Below are 14,737 nucleotides of genomic sequence, written 5' to 3' on the forward strand. Positions count from 1 at the left end.
AGCAAAAAGGCAAAGAAATCCTTTCTTTTTGGCTCTTAATAGTTTCATTATTCTTCAATTTCATCAAAATTTCAAACAACTCTCCATTTTTTTATTAAATAAAAATTACCTATATTTCATTCACATGATATATGTAATTTTTTTTCTCAATTAACACCCTATAAATAATTTTTGTTCTCATAAAAAATTAAATGGTTAATTTTACCGAATAAAATTATCAGCATGCCCTAAGTTTAGGGTTAAACTATTTATTTATATTTAAGGTATTTTGATAATTTTGTTAGACAAAATTAACAATCTAATCCTTTGCAGTAACAAAAACTTTCCATAAACTATTAATTGAAAAAAATTATCAGTAAGGTGTTAATTGAAAAAAAAAAAAAAAAATTACCGCAGAGTGTAATATGAAAAAAAATTGAAACCATACAAGGTATAAGTGGAATTTATTCAAACCTTTTCTTATTGCCTGACATTAGAGTGATGCATTATTGCCCATAATACAGCAAAATTATGAAAAATATACAAAGAAAGAATTAAAAAATTTTCTTCTAATGGAGGAACATGAAATTTCAGCTGAAACACAGTTTGTTTCAAGTGATGTTGGTATACAAGGCTTAAAGCCTACGTTTCTCTTTCCTTTCTGAATATTTCATATAGCACAACAAAAAATCATTAACATTTTGAATGTCATACAAGAAATTGAATGGGATTCCAGGAAAACTCTCTGAATAAGGTGTAACAGTGTTGCTCCAGGTTCCGGAAGGACGAATGTAAGCATGGAAAGATCTGTCAAAAGCTGCAGCTATGTATCCTGTTGAGTTGCAAACAGAATCTCTCTTTCCACCAGTTCGAATATCTCCTTTAATCGATGAATAAATTTCTCGGTTATGTTTCGGGTTATTCTCTGCTGGAACTTGGTGCTTTTAAGCCAGGTGATCCCAATGTAAGCATCACACTTACAAGCATTGTGAGCTAGGCCAGACTTTTCGATCTGGTACATAAAATGGACCTGCAATTAGAAGGAACAAAGAAGTTTGTAAACAATATGAAGCCATTAGCAGTGAAAGGGTGCATGGGAAATTTTGGAAATGGTTTTTCACATACACGAAAGTGGTCACCAAATGGGACATCATGGAGCACCATGACCTCATTCAGAATCCACCCTTCATCATTTGCAATGGGAGATTTTTGTTGTGTGCAGGTGACTTCCCCTCCAAAGATTGAAACATGGCGATTGAACTTGTAAAAGATGCGTCTTTCAGAAACACCAGGCTTTACAGGTTCCCAAATGGTCGTTGCATAATTAATGCAACCAGATTTTTCCATAATTTTATGCTCTAAATTTCCTCCATCAAAAATTTCCATTAGTGATGTTATCTGCACCAATGCCAAACACAATTCCACCACCAAAATACTTAAACAAGTTAATCAAATTGAAGGCATACTTTTTTTTTTTTAATATTAAGCATCCTAACAATAACAGATAGCAGAAGCATCATACAGCGACTATGCTAAACATGATGGATGATACTCGACAACTACAAGTGCTTGGAATCTAATTTAGGGGGCATGGAAAATGTTCATGGCAGGGCAGCAGAGGCCAAAGCTAGAAAGCAATCCTTAAATCTACAAGCAAAGCTTTTAATAGTTTTTGATAGGATTACACACAAAAAGAGTAATATAAGGAAGAGTTTTGCATATGACTTATGAGGTAAGACTATGGCAGTCCCAGGGTAAGCGCATTACGCTCAATATGAAGAATATATTTGCCTCTTGTGAATCTCATGGATGCACTTCCAAAAGGATATGTGCAATGTGAGTTCCTAAATGCTTAAAAATCAAATAAGAGGTAAATGAGATTAGGGTCAAGAACTCCAGAATTTACACTGATAGGGAGTTCAGCAGAATAAATCTTTGACATCTTTGTAGCTTCAACATCTCGAATGGATCCAACCTCTTCAAGTGTGATGGGTCTTTCCTCTTGATCCTGCTGCTCTTCTGCAATCTGTGCTTTTTGATCAGGTGTCAGAGTTCTTGTTCTCCACAAGGCCATTATTGTTCTGTAATATAACATGGTAGATAATCACCTTTTACGAATAGAAATACTACAATGGAAATCAGAAGATCATCTTCAAGACGATGTCCTAGAGAGCTGCACTGGGCTATTTTATTACACTAATACCTGCTGGCCACATTGAATGACACAAAAGATTGAAAATAAAATCTTAGTCTTCCTTTTTCATCTTGAGACTTTGCACCATGCCTTGCATCAAGACCTCGATCCTTCCTCAGAATTATGACTAAAGAAGGGCTACCCACAGATGCCAGGGATGGTGGAAGCACTTGAATGTATTCAATATCTTCCCAAAGGAAGAAAAACTTGGTTTTGTGTCCGAACAAATTGGCATAAAACCCCAGGATTCTTGCAGATAGAAAGAGGCGGCCCTGCATCCACAAGTCTTCTTGTTTCAACATTTGTATTGCTTAAATATGAAAAAGGAGACCAAGACATGAGACTAATGATCTGAATTCTAGACAAAACACAGGAATTGGAGTTTGTCATGCAAGTTCTATCGCAACAACTATGAGGTAAGCTGTTCTTTACTAGTCATTTTAAATCAAAGGCTTACGAAAATTTGAAGAACCATATTAAACTGGCAAGCTATTCATCCAATTCCATTTTGTTCACAATGAACTGAAAAACCCACGGAATCAAAAAGCAATTATTAAATGGAAATTAACCATTATTATCTTTGTTTTCTTTTTCATGAGTGAACACTACGATTCAGTGCAAGACTTAGCTAAGTTATAGCAGAACTTTATCTACAAATAGAAAATGCGTGGAATTGCCTTGAATTACTGCACATTGCAAATTAGCAAAATAAGAGTTGCTGAACCAAGCAAGAAAACAATGGCTGCAATTTTATAGTAGTTTTGAGTCCTGCACATGATAAAATGGAATCAACATGTTCATATGATGTCCACTTGATGACATTAATTAAAAATGTTGATCGCAACATTCTATTTTAACAAGTAAACACACTGACGTGGTAACTGTAAATGGCACCTGCACAGGCAGTTTTCTCTTCAGGTAACATGTAAAGTCACTGATAAGAAATTCTTCGGATGGCAATCCAAACAGTTTCTGAAATGTTGAATTCTTGTGAGGTGACCGTAGATTCAACTGCAAAATACCAAGTGTGGTTTAGACAAGGATTTGTCCAGAAAAAAATTATTCTGTATTGTTTTCTGCAAAAGGTCGACCTGTTCATCAACTAGACACTGAACTGTAACTAGATGCCATCAAGACAACTAAATAAATACCCTTATGAATGAATGAGCTATTGCACAATCAAAACATCAATAGTTTTGGCTCAGTCTTTACCTTCTTGCCTACTTCCTTTTCCATCTTTGTTAAATATTCCTTAATAGCTTCAACTCCTTTATTATTATCCAAAAATATTCTTAAGTGTAACTTTGACTGAGAAGACTGAGCAAGCTTTCCCTCCAGGGAGACCCATAAGTCTGCTAGTTCAGTAGATGTATGTTTCAAAAAATTGATCTCAGCATGCCCAAGGGAGGCAGCCTGGTCAAAAGGACCATCAAAATCAAAAACTTCAACATCCAAGACTGATGGGGGCTCTTCCATGGCATCAAACTCAAGTATCTCTGCATGTCATCAAAACAGGTTAACATATATTCTTGAGAAGAAGAAAAAAACAAGATGCACAGAAAGTTTTGAGCAAAAAAATTACCATTCCATTGAGGATCATGAGTTTGTAGCTTGACAGAGCTTATTCTTGTTTTACCATTGCAGGTAAACACCACATAAGGGTCTGAAAAACTTGTCGAATCCAAGGATGCCAAATTAACACCCTCAATCAGAGCGACCGTGAGAACCCATCCATCGCCTTGGGCTTTGACTCCATGATCACCTCCTGTTAAAAATAGATTGCCAATGTAAGAAAGTCCTGGGACAGAATGGCAGTAGTTTCTCTTAGGTCCTAAGAGTTTACTAATAATGTATGTATAAAAGGAGGTAATAATGCACCTCTTTGCAACCTAGCTTGTATGAAGCGAGAAACCATGTTATAAACACGCTGCAAAAGTATAATTAAAATTCCACCTGTGATAAGCTCTCCAAAACTATCGGGCAAATCAAGTCCATCAATTTCCAAGCCTTGGACTTTGGAAGAATCACAAAGTATAAGATGCATTATGAAAAATGAAACCATAAAAATGGTGAAAACCACAGTGAAATTCCAAAAGTATTCAGTTGCCAATTCCCAATCTGACTGCTGCTCTGTTTGCAAAGTTGACAGCATATGATCCCTGTCTGATAATTCCATGGAATCCAGAATCTTTAGTTTCTGAGCTAGCAAGCCAGCAAATTGATCAAAACTCTCCTTCAGTCCCTGCTTAACTCCTCCTTCAATCATGCTTCTCATCATTGTGCTCTGCTGGAAATTAATTCTCCATGATATCATGAGATGAGAAGATTTTTCTCCGGATGGTAGCTCCAGTCCAGGCATTATCTTGTAAAGCAACTCGATCTTGAATGTACTTCCATATGGAACTTCAGGGGTACTTGCAGATATCAGGATGGCAAATTCTTGTCCATTTGCTTTGATATAGGTCTGCTCTTCTGTTGCTTTAACAGCCTTTACTAACTTTGTTGCAGCTTTTGTGTATGTAACAACTCGTGTTAAGCAAAAATCATACCCTGATTTCCATGTCCAAGGCCCCTCTTGGACTTCCGTTGTTCCCTGCAGTTCTGTCAGGTCTTTCCTGAACTGTGAATCAGGTGCAAAAAGAAACTTATTTAGATCATATGAGGATAATGCACACATCTGATCAAGAAGGATGCCCCCCTCAAGGTTTTCGGGCATTTCATGTTGGTTGTGCTTTGACTGCATCAACTTAATTTCTTCTTCAAAGCTGCAACTAGAGGGGAGTTCCTCCAATGAATCCTCATGATCAGATAGTGTAGAGGATAATTCTGATGATGAATCATCAGTTCTTGAGGTTTCCTCATTCTTATTGAAAAGCTTTTCAAGACGGCCTGCAATAGCCTTCACTAAATGTTTCCCTTCTGTGATTTTCAGGCATGGAGCTTTGGAACTAAATATGTCATGAGATAATTTGCATGTGCTTTCCAATTCTTTGTAGTCCTCATGGTGAATGTCTGACTGTGCATAAAGAAGATGACTGGCTGAATTATCATGCCCTTTTCCATGCAAAGAAATGGTGAGGAGAATTTTTCCTGCATTCATTGAGAAAAATATACTGTAAATTCATAATTCCATTGACAGATTAGCAGAGCAAAGAGGGATATACTGCCCTAATGAAAAGCAACTGTTCGGATGTCCTATGCAAATTGGAAATCCATCACAGAATTCAGCTAGGAGACAAAACTGAAAAGAATTAAAATGTGGAGAGGGCACTTTGATTTTAAAGTTTAAGTCAACCAATTCATGAACTCTGCAATCAATTACCTTCAGGGAACCTAAGGCTTATGAAAGCTCCAATTGAAAGCAATCACATTGTTGCAATAAATGCGGCAACAAAATTCACAATTGATGTTTGTCTCATCTGCAGTCTTTTTTCTATATTTTTCCCCTGTTTTACCAGGAACTATAAATTGACTGAGATAAAAAAAAACATATGGAAATTGTAATCTTGTTGCAGTGCCATTCTGTTATGTGTGACTATGCACGCAACTCATGTGAGGAAGTCCCAGCTCCTACGCAAGTCTAAAACAAACTTTTTCATGTTCAAAGGGTATGTTGACAGGTACCTTAGATAGATGAAGCCTCCATATATGTCCCTAAAAATAGACTTTTGATTCAAAACAGTTATCCCATTCATTATCTCCTTGAACAAATCACAAAATTTTGGCAAGTAAATCAGATAGTATCTATTCAACTTTAGTTCACTTTTCCAATTGTCTGATTAACAACATTATCTAGTCTAATACCAAAACAGAACTAGCTCTTCAAGATTTAAAAAAGCCCAATTGAGTACAAGTACTATCATCAAATGCATATTCAAATATCATTTAATCTTTCTAATTAAATGCAGATTCAAATTTCATTTAATCTTTCTTATATATTAAAAACTTACATCCCACTCAATCAATTATGCTATAAGACATCCATCAACAAGGCTATAAACAATTGCAGCAACAATGCAGATCAATTTCCATTTATCAGAGAAAAAAAAAAACCACCAAGCACAATTATTCAAGCCATGGTAGCACAGAAACGAAACAAAAAGGAAAAGAAAACGTTGGCAAAGAGCACTAACCACAATCTTTATTGATAAACCTCCCGGTCTTAGGCTCTTCAAGAGAAAGCCAAGTTGGAGGCAAGGTTTGATTATCTTCATCAGCAATCAACCAGACTGGAATCCTAACCCGACCAACCAAATCCTTGGAAGCATTGAAGAACCCAGAATCATCATCATGGTGAAAAACAGAAACAACAACCTGTTCACCAACATCATGAACCCTGAAAACAAACTCCTCGTTCCAAATCGGGTTTAAAGTACTTCTCAAAGTCCTTGTCTTGGACTTGAACTTCCCGACTTGGAGTTTCACGTAACTGTCCTCCACACCCAAGTTTTTGGCTTGCAACACGTAAACGTACAGCCTCATCACAAAACAACTATTAAAAACGCTTCACTACTCGTGTAATTTTTCAAAGAAAGAAAAACTGAAACTGGGTTTTAAAGCTAGGCCTAGGCGGGTACTCAAGTAAAGAGAAAGAAAGAGAGAAGCGAAGGTGAAGCCATTGGAAGAAACGCGGATACGTGAGAGGAAGGACATGAAAGAACAGTTATGGAATTTATGAAAAGAACCAATAAAATATTGGTAGAAAATTGTAAAGTGAGTGCCAAAAGAGGCCAAAAAGGCAAAAGGGTCGGTCTCGGTTGGCTTGGTTTTGCGTTTGGGTAAGGCTAAATGAGGATACTCGTAGCCTTCCCTTCCCTTCCCTTGCCGCTTCAAAAACAAACAGCTGAGCTTTATAGGTATTGGTTGTTTGTTAATGGAGTTCAGCTTTGAATACCCAAAGCGAGAAGGAAAAGGTTGTTCCAAAGGATGGAGCAGGAAACCTGGGAAGGATAGGGTCTCGGTTTGGATTTATCTTCCTTTTATATGGAATCAGTCCTACCTTTCTTTTCCATTTCCTGGCATAGAAAATTCCATCAAACAGAATCCGCCTTTTTGTCATGTTTTACGTTCTTGGATAACTGCACGCAACTAATTTTTTTTTACATAATTCTCAAACAAGTTTGTAAATTATTTTAAAAAATTTAAAAAAATTTTATATTTTTATTTTAAATCAAATAAATTTTTATAAAAAATAATTAATTAATTATCATTACTCAAAATACCATTTAACATTTTATATCTGCATAGTATTAATATAACGTTGACGTAGAGATTAAAAAATAATCATATAATCATATTATCATTTCAAATTAGTATATCACAATAGCACCATGACATAAAATGATAAATAATATTTTAACTAAGTCAATTATTAATTATAAAATATATTTAATTTGAAATAAAAAAATAAAAACTTATTTGATTCAAAATTAAAAAAAACTTAATTGAATATAATAAAAATATAAGAGTTTATTTAATTTTTTTAAAATAATTTAAGAACTTGTCGGATATTATGTCCTTTTTTCTCTACCTTACATTTTTAAGACATAATACAATAAAAAAAATTTATTTAAATAAATCTTTATTTATGCTTTTTTATAACAAATAAATCTTTTATAGTTAATAGTTGATTAAATGAAATTAATCAAAACCCTTTTTGTTTCTTTACAATCATATACCACTTTGGAAGATATTAACAAATTATGATAAATTGTGACATGACATTATAATATAATAATATAAAATTTACAATTGCCTGTCGACATCACATTAGTGTTATAACACCGTATCATTGATATAAATGAAAATTGTCATTTTAATTATTATTTTTTAATTAATAGCAGGTGATTGATGATTTTCATAATCTAATTTAATTTTAAATAAAAATATAAAAATTTGATAGAATATAATAAAAAATAATTTTATATTTTTTTAATAATTCAAAAAAATTTTAAAACATTAAGCTTACTTTTAGTTTATGCTTGAATTTGGGAAGAGTAAAATATTTATGGCAAATTTAATGCACCAAGTAATATATGGTTTTTTCTCTTTTCTTTAGAAAAAAAAATTAAGTACATTTTTGAAATGTGAAACACGTAAACCAAGTAACACACCAAGCATTATCTTGATGTTTTTCTATTTTTATTAGACTAATATTATTGCTCTTATATTAATATATATTTTATTTATTTCCAAATAATAAAATGTAAAGTTTTTATAAATAAAAAATTTATATATAATTAAAAGATAATTAATATTTCAATTATATATAATTGAAATATTATAATATTATTAATTAATGAATTATCCAATACTATTAGAATTAAAAAATATTCTTATTTTTAAATTTTTATTTATAAATTAATATGTTATTAATATTTATATTAAAAAATTTGAATAAAAGTCATTCGTTCTGATTATGATTCTTATATATTTAAAAGTTAAATTAATATTATTTAAAATAATATTTAAAAATATATAATTAATTAATTAATTTTTTTCTTCAATTTTTTTCAAATTTAGTATTTTTTATATATTATAAATTTATAAATATAAAAAAAGGTTCGAGGATGGGCTTTGGGATTAATTCGGCCCGATATTGAAATGCACGGGCTGAAATTAGGCTAAAATCGTCAATTGGTCTGAGGCGCCGAGGTTTTCGGACAAATTAGTCGGGCTAGAGAGGGGTAAATGGGCCGAGGATTTGAAATTTGAACCGGCGGGTCCGACCCTGAAGTTGATCATCTGGAGATTCCACGAGAGAGAGAGAGAGAGAGCGAGAGCGAGAAAGGATGTTACAGTTTCCGGCGTTCATGACGCAGTTTCCATCGACGACGAGGACTATTCCGACGTCGTTTTTGCTTCCATCTCAATGGCCTCAACCCCACAACGAAGAGCTCCTACTCGCCATGGAAGAATCTAATCTCGAAGAAAAGGTACTTTCAAAATTTTTCCGATACCCCATTTTTTCTACTTAGGAATGTTCTTTTGTTTTCTCCGATCACATGGAAAAGGGTAAATGAGTGTCTCATCTGTTTATTTGATTTCCTCTTGCTCAAGCCTAATGCATTAGTATTCAAAATCTTTTGGAGGAAGAAAGAAAAAAAAAAGTCAAATTTGTTAATTAAATTAGTCAGTTTGTTTGAACCCGACCCTTTGATTTTGTGTTTGGAAGAGATTCTTTATGCTGAAGTAGACATTTTTTGTGAATCATCAAGTTTCTCTTTGCTGCTGAAATTTAAACAGTGATAGAGCCAATTGTCTTTATTGTGATCTAGTGGATGTGATACTTAATGGGTTTTCATGGTGAAATCTAGCAATCAAATTCTTTGGATCTTTTGGACCAAGAATTCAGCTGTAGCATTTCGATTTTCGGGGTTGCTGCCTGGTTACATTTCCAAAGTTTGATGACAGAATTTCAAATGCTATTAAGATCAGTGTCTAAGTTTGTAAGGAAATAACCTTGTCATTGTTGATAGTTTCCTAAATGATTAGGGTGAGATCTTCAACAAATTACAGTGAGTATAATGAGTTCAACTGCTCGATCGGAGCGGTATAACTTCAATGTACTGAGTACTTAGAAAGATTTCGAGAGCCATATGCTATTGCTAACCACCAGTCAAGGGCTTGAAACTTCATATTGTATCGAATCCAGGATTTTGGCACATAAATTCATTAAAAAACCGTGGCTTTATATACTTTTGGTCTTGCTTGTTGTTTCCTCTAACATTGCTAGACTGGTACGTCGAAAGCCTTGTTGTGAAGGAGATGTGAGGTTGAGGTAGGAAGTCTATCTGGCCATGGATGCCAGAGCTTGAAAGTTTGATGGATTAGGTGGTGAATAACATGCTTGTCAGTTCCCTTCATGATAAGAGTGCAATCAACTGATAACATTGATGAAAATGTTTCTCCGTCTCTACTTTCGTTCTGTTTTTTTTTTTTTTTTTTTTTTTGTAAATTCTGAATTTGGGTTATATTTAGTTTATGGATTAGGTGGTGAAAAACATGTTTATCAGTTCCGTTCCTGATAGAATGCAATCAACTGATAACATTCATGAAAACCTTTCCCTGCCTCCGCTGTCATTCTGTTCTTTTTTTGTGAATTCTAGTTTTGGGTTATGTGTAGTTTATGACATCAGTAACTTATATTTTATTATCACCTTGGTCAACACGAGTGCGAGAAGATGATATTCATTCAAATCGTTAGAAGTTAGTTGAGGCTGTTGTTCATTTGGGCAGTTTTGTATGTTTGCCGGGGACTGTCACTTTCGCAAATTCAGGCTTTTGCTTTATTGACACTTGTGTAATTGATTCTTGCAGTTGAATGAAATCAGAGATACTAACAGAAACCTGGTTGTGATTGGGAAGACTACCGCCGATAATGATAAGGAAGACGATGATAATGATGCAGACGATGATGATGCTGACAATGCCGAGGAATCTGAGGCTGAGGAGTTTGAGCAAGAAACTGGTTGAAAAAATAATACTATGCCTCATTGGTTTTTTTACCTCCATTTCTTCGAAAACTCGAGTCACAAGCTCTGTAATGCCCATAGGACTTGAGATGTAGCATTGCTTGATGTTATGTTCCCACAAAGCCCGTATTGCGCATGTATTTTCTTGCAACTTGCTTCAATCAGAGCAATTCCTTTTTAATTTTCAATTTCCCCTTTCTAAATCATTCCTGGCCCGAGAAAATGAGGTTAGGAAAAGATCTTTGTTCCCATTTCTGTCGTTTGGCTGAGCAAAGAAAGCAAAAGAGAAAAGACAGTTTAGTTGTCATTTTCATGTTGCAACCCAATTTCCATATAAAGATCAAACCCTGGAGGGGGTCCTTGTCTGTGGCTCAACCTACTTTGAATCTTTGATCTTTCAACAGTCAAAGAAGAGATTGATTATTGAGCTAAGGCTGACCACTTCCGTAAGGACTGTTTGGTTAAATGTAAGGCTTTCTCCAATAAAGTGAACTAACTAAAATAGTACACACACAAAGGTGAATCCAAATACATATACTTTCACAAATCAAAATGGGTACATAGGGAAGCAACGATATTTATGTAAAGGTTTATATTTGATGCCTTGTTAATGTATGATATCCATTTACTATCACTTAATTATATTTTGTTACCTTATAAATGTGTAAAGGTAAAAAAATTTTAAAAAAATTTAAATAAATAATTTTAAAATTGTGAGTATATTTTTTAAGGTTCTCAATTTTTAAATTTATTTGTTAATGGGGTGGTAATATTTCATTTACTGATTGTATAAAATTTATACAAGGACAATGTATGAAATATGAACGACATAATACCTTAAAAAACTCTTAAAATATTTAAGAAAAATCAAATAAATTATTTTTTTATTATATCTAATCAAATTATTATATTTTTATTATGAATTAAATAAACTCTTATTACTAATAATTTATTAAATCAAAAATTAAAATACTATTTAGGGTTATATGTTATGTTTAACTCTAAGTATTCTAGTAACATAGAAATTGTTAATCTTATGACTTTTTAGATTTACCCTTTCCTTTGCTTGAGTGTTTCAATCACTTTGGGTCCCCACAAGTTCACCAAAGTATAATGCCAAATATAGTTCCACAAAGACTTGACCCCATAACCAAAATTTGGAAGATTCAAATATATCAGACGGTCCCACCTTGCGAAACGGGGTGGCTATCTTTTTCTTTCTTCACACTAATTCTTCCATCCACACCCATGGAGGATTAAGTCATACGCAGCTTTACTTTGTTTTTATTGTTGGAACTGTCACACGTTTTCTACTCTTTTCATCTTAATTTCCTTTGTTTAAAGCTTATTAAAGAATTCCAACCAGCCGTCATTTGTCAGTCTTCCAAGTTGTCCTCCCATGACGAGAATTAATTGAATATCTTACATTACCTGATCTAATTAAATATGATTAAAATAAATTTTAATTAAATTTGGATAAAATTTAAATAATAGTAATGAGTTCAAGTAATGATTTCAGAGTTCTCACTGCAAACCCCGTATAAACAGTGACTTTCAATTTCAAAGTTATTTTACTTAATTAATATAACACACTTCCAAATTCATTAATAATTCTACATATAATTTTAAAACTTAAATTTATTTTGATTTAAATTCAAATTGAAATAAAAAAATAATTATATTTAAATTTAGATATTTTAAAATTATCGAGTATCTTAACCACCGTTATTAAGATATCTCAAAATTAACCAAATATTATCACGACGCCTTACCGCACCTGATGATTCTGATCCCATCCTTCTTTTGTCCTGAAAAAGAAGAAAAAGAAAAATTAAAATCATAATTTATACAACTCTTTTCAATTAAATAAAAATTGTAAAACGACATTTTGACCAACGAATTAACTTCCTGCGTTTGTACTCTGGAGTCATGTCACGTGTCAAGCGGCTAAACTGACTGAGTCCCGTACGTGTCAACTGCTGCAAATATTTCGCTCTGGTACAGAAGACAAAAGTGTGATTGTCTATCTCGGAATTTTCCCAATCCGTCACGGTGGCACATAAATTAACAGAACCCTAACGGTGGAAAAATCATGCTAATTGCTGGGAAATTTTGGGGAAGAAGAAAATCTCAAAAGATTCATCAATTACGAAAAAAATTTACTTCTCGATTCTCACTTTACAATCCAAACGCACTTTGAAATAAAAGTTTCAAAGTTCGACTAATCAACTAATTTTCTTTTTTTTTTTTCAATTTTACGGTATTTTTATGGCCGTCGTCTATATGGTATATTTGTTCTGTAAGCCTCCAACTGAGGGGCTGTAGAGTCATTCTTCCGTCCCGGAATCTCTGGTTTCAATGCCGGCAATAGTAATTAGAATGAGGAGCGGTAAAGAAAACTCTAGGGTTCTGCTGCAGGTAGCAGGGATAATAAGAAGCTCTAACGGGATATGCCATCGGCCGTGGCGGAGAAACACTCCGGCCACGGAATACGGCCTTCGCCGGGGGATCGGAATCGGCTGACGTGGAAGAGGAAAAGTTGACGCTGGAAGTATTCGACGGAGGGGGAGAGATTTGCTTGAGCGACTTCGGCTGTGAAAGGATTGCTCGGATCTTCGACGGAGCCGCTCTATCGTACTCATCAATTATGTTCCTCAAATCCTCGTCCGACTTTATCGAAATTAAAGTATCTAAATCGCCGTTCGGCAACTGACACCTCAACGTTACAGAATATCCACAAAACTCAACGAGTTTCACCATCAGCTCTGTAACAAAACAAAATATTCAACACTCTTTTCAATTAAAAATAATAAATAAAACAAAAAAACTAAAAAAAAAGATTCTTTGAAACACAAAACGAACCTGTAAACGAAATGGAACGATCGACGGAGAGAACTCTGGTGAGTCCGCCGACGTAACGGAGCTTGCCGTCGCTAGAACGTGGAAGAATCTTGCCGCCGTAACTGCAAAGAAACTTGATAGTTTCTGAGCTCTTCTTCTCCGATTCAATTTCTCTCACCATTTTCTTTCTTTCTTTCTTTCTCTGGGGGTTTCCCTCTTTTCGCTCTTTAGCGTTCGTTTGGATTCTGTGGTTGGAAGGTCAGAGAAAGTTCGGTTTTGAAAGATTTTTTGAAGAGAGAATTCCGGGAAAAGAAGGGAATTTGTTGCGAATCTGAAAACAAAGGGAAGGGCGCAGAGGCTTATTTATAGTAGAAGCGGGAAATGACGTCATCATGGGTCCTACTTCGACACGCTAAAGAGACTTGCTGGAAACAGAAAAGAAAGGGTTTTGGTTTTTGATATTCGGATATTCCCAATGGGGGCATGTTCAAGTAGTTAACACGTAATATTTGAATAATTGATATCATTATTCCAATATTTATAATATTTAGGTATTTTAATCAATAATAAATTTCAAATATAAATATTTTAAAAATAACTAGTAATATATTTTGTTCTTAATTATATAATTTAATACAGTATTAAAATCTTATAAATATTTGAATAAATTTTGAAATTATCATTTATAAACTCCTACTTGAATATTTTAAAAACTATTCGATAAATATTTTATTAAAATCAATTTTTATGTATATTATTAATAGAAAACTGAATTAATAATTAAAATTAATTGATAAAAATAATTATAACTTAAAATTATAATTTAAATAATTAATAAATTTTAATAAGTATTACATTAATTATAAAAAATATGAATAAAAAATAATATATATAATTAAATTTTAATATAAAAAATTATTAGTTATGATAGAATAAGTCCGGCCTCTATTTGAACCTATGAAAATTAATAATTTCACAACCCAAAATTTATTAAAATTCAATTAAAAAATATTTTAATTTTACTTAATCCGATCAAATAACAATTAATATAAATTACTCAGATTAACAAAATTAAGAAGTTAAATGGAAGGGGCCCACCCCCACGTCTGAGCCAGGAGGCGGGCTTCCCTCCCATCTTTGACTCCCAAAGGGCTGGGGCCCTTTGTTGGTCCAAGTTCCATTCTAGCCGGCTCTACCTTTTCTCTTTTAATTTTCTTAATTAATTAAACCAAAAATAAATAAATACAAG

At 33.5% G+C, this 14,737-nt stretch overlaps 3 protein-coding genes across 4 annotated transcripts; 1 reads left to right on the plus strand and 2 right to left on the minus strand.

Annotated features, from left to right (window-relative positions):
* Window positions 1-562: 562 nt before the first annotated feature.
* LOC110422882 (C2 calcium/lipid-binding and GRAM domain containing protein) lies at window positions 563-7,107 on the minus strand. 2 transcript variants are annotated; one of them, XM_021436910.1, is made up of 9 exons: window positions 6,307-7,107; window positions 4,127-5,263; window positions 3,756-3,938; window positions 3,386-3,669; window positions 3,068-3,184; window positions 2,183-2,445; window positions 1,886-2,060; window positions 1,105-1,377; window positions 563-1,009 (listed from the first exon to the last, which is right to left on the minus strand). In XM_021436910.1, exons 1-9 carry the CDS (start codon window positions 6,653-6,655, stop codon window positions 803-805), a joined length of 2,988 nt encoding a protein of 995 aa, XP_021292585.1. In that variant the 5' UTR covers window positions 6,656-7,107; the 3' UTR covers window positions 563-802. The 2 variants fall into 2 exon arrangements, with proteins under 2 accessions (XP_021292585.1, XP_021292584.1); XM_021436909.1 differs by having other exon boundaries at window positions 4,052-5,263.
* Window positions 7,108-8,891: 1,784 nt separating this feature from the next.
* Window positions 8,892-10,835, plus strand: LOC110422888 (transcription termination factor). The gene is made up of 2 exons (XM_021436917.1): window positions 8,892-9,108; window positions 10,493-10,835. Exons 1-2 carry the CDS (start codon window positions 8,965-8,967, stop codon window positions 10,646-10,648), a joined length of 300 nt encoding a protein of 99 aa, XP_021292592.1. The 5' UTR covers window positions 8,892-8,964; the 3' UTR covers window positions 10,649-10,835.
* A 1,922-nt stretch (window positions 10,836-12,757) lies between these two features.
* LOC110422887 (Octicosapeptide/Phox/Bem1p family protein) lies at window positions 12,758-13,815 on the minus strand. Its single transcript, XM_021436916.1, has 2 exons — window positions 13,510-13,815; window positions 12,758-13,412 (listed from the first exon to the last, which is right to left on the minus strand). Exons 1-2 carry the CDS (start codon window positions 13,667-13,669, stop codon window positions 13,003-13,005), a joined length of 570 nt encoding a protein of 189 aa, XP_021292591.1. The 5' UTR covers window positions 13,670-13,815; the 3' UTR covers window positions 12,758-13,002.
* Between the last annotated feature and the right edge of the window lie 922 nt (window positions 13,816-14,737).

Source organism: Theobroma umbraticum, unplaced genomic scaffold (assembly GCF_002168275.2).
Source record: "Theobroma umbraticum cultivar Fairchild unplaced genomic scaffold, ASM216827v3 scaffold_146.0, whole genome shotgun sequence".
Classification (NCBI taxonomy): Eukaryota; Viridiplantae; Streptophyta; class Magnoliopsida; order Malvales; family Malvaceae; genus Theobroma; species Theobroma umbraticum.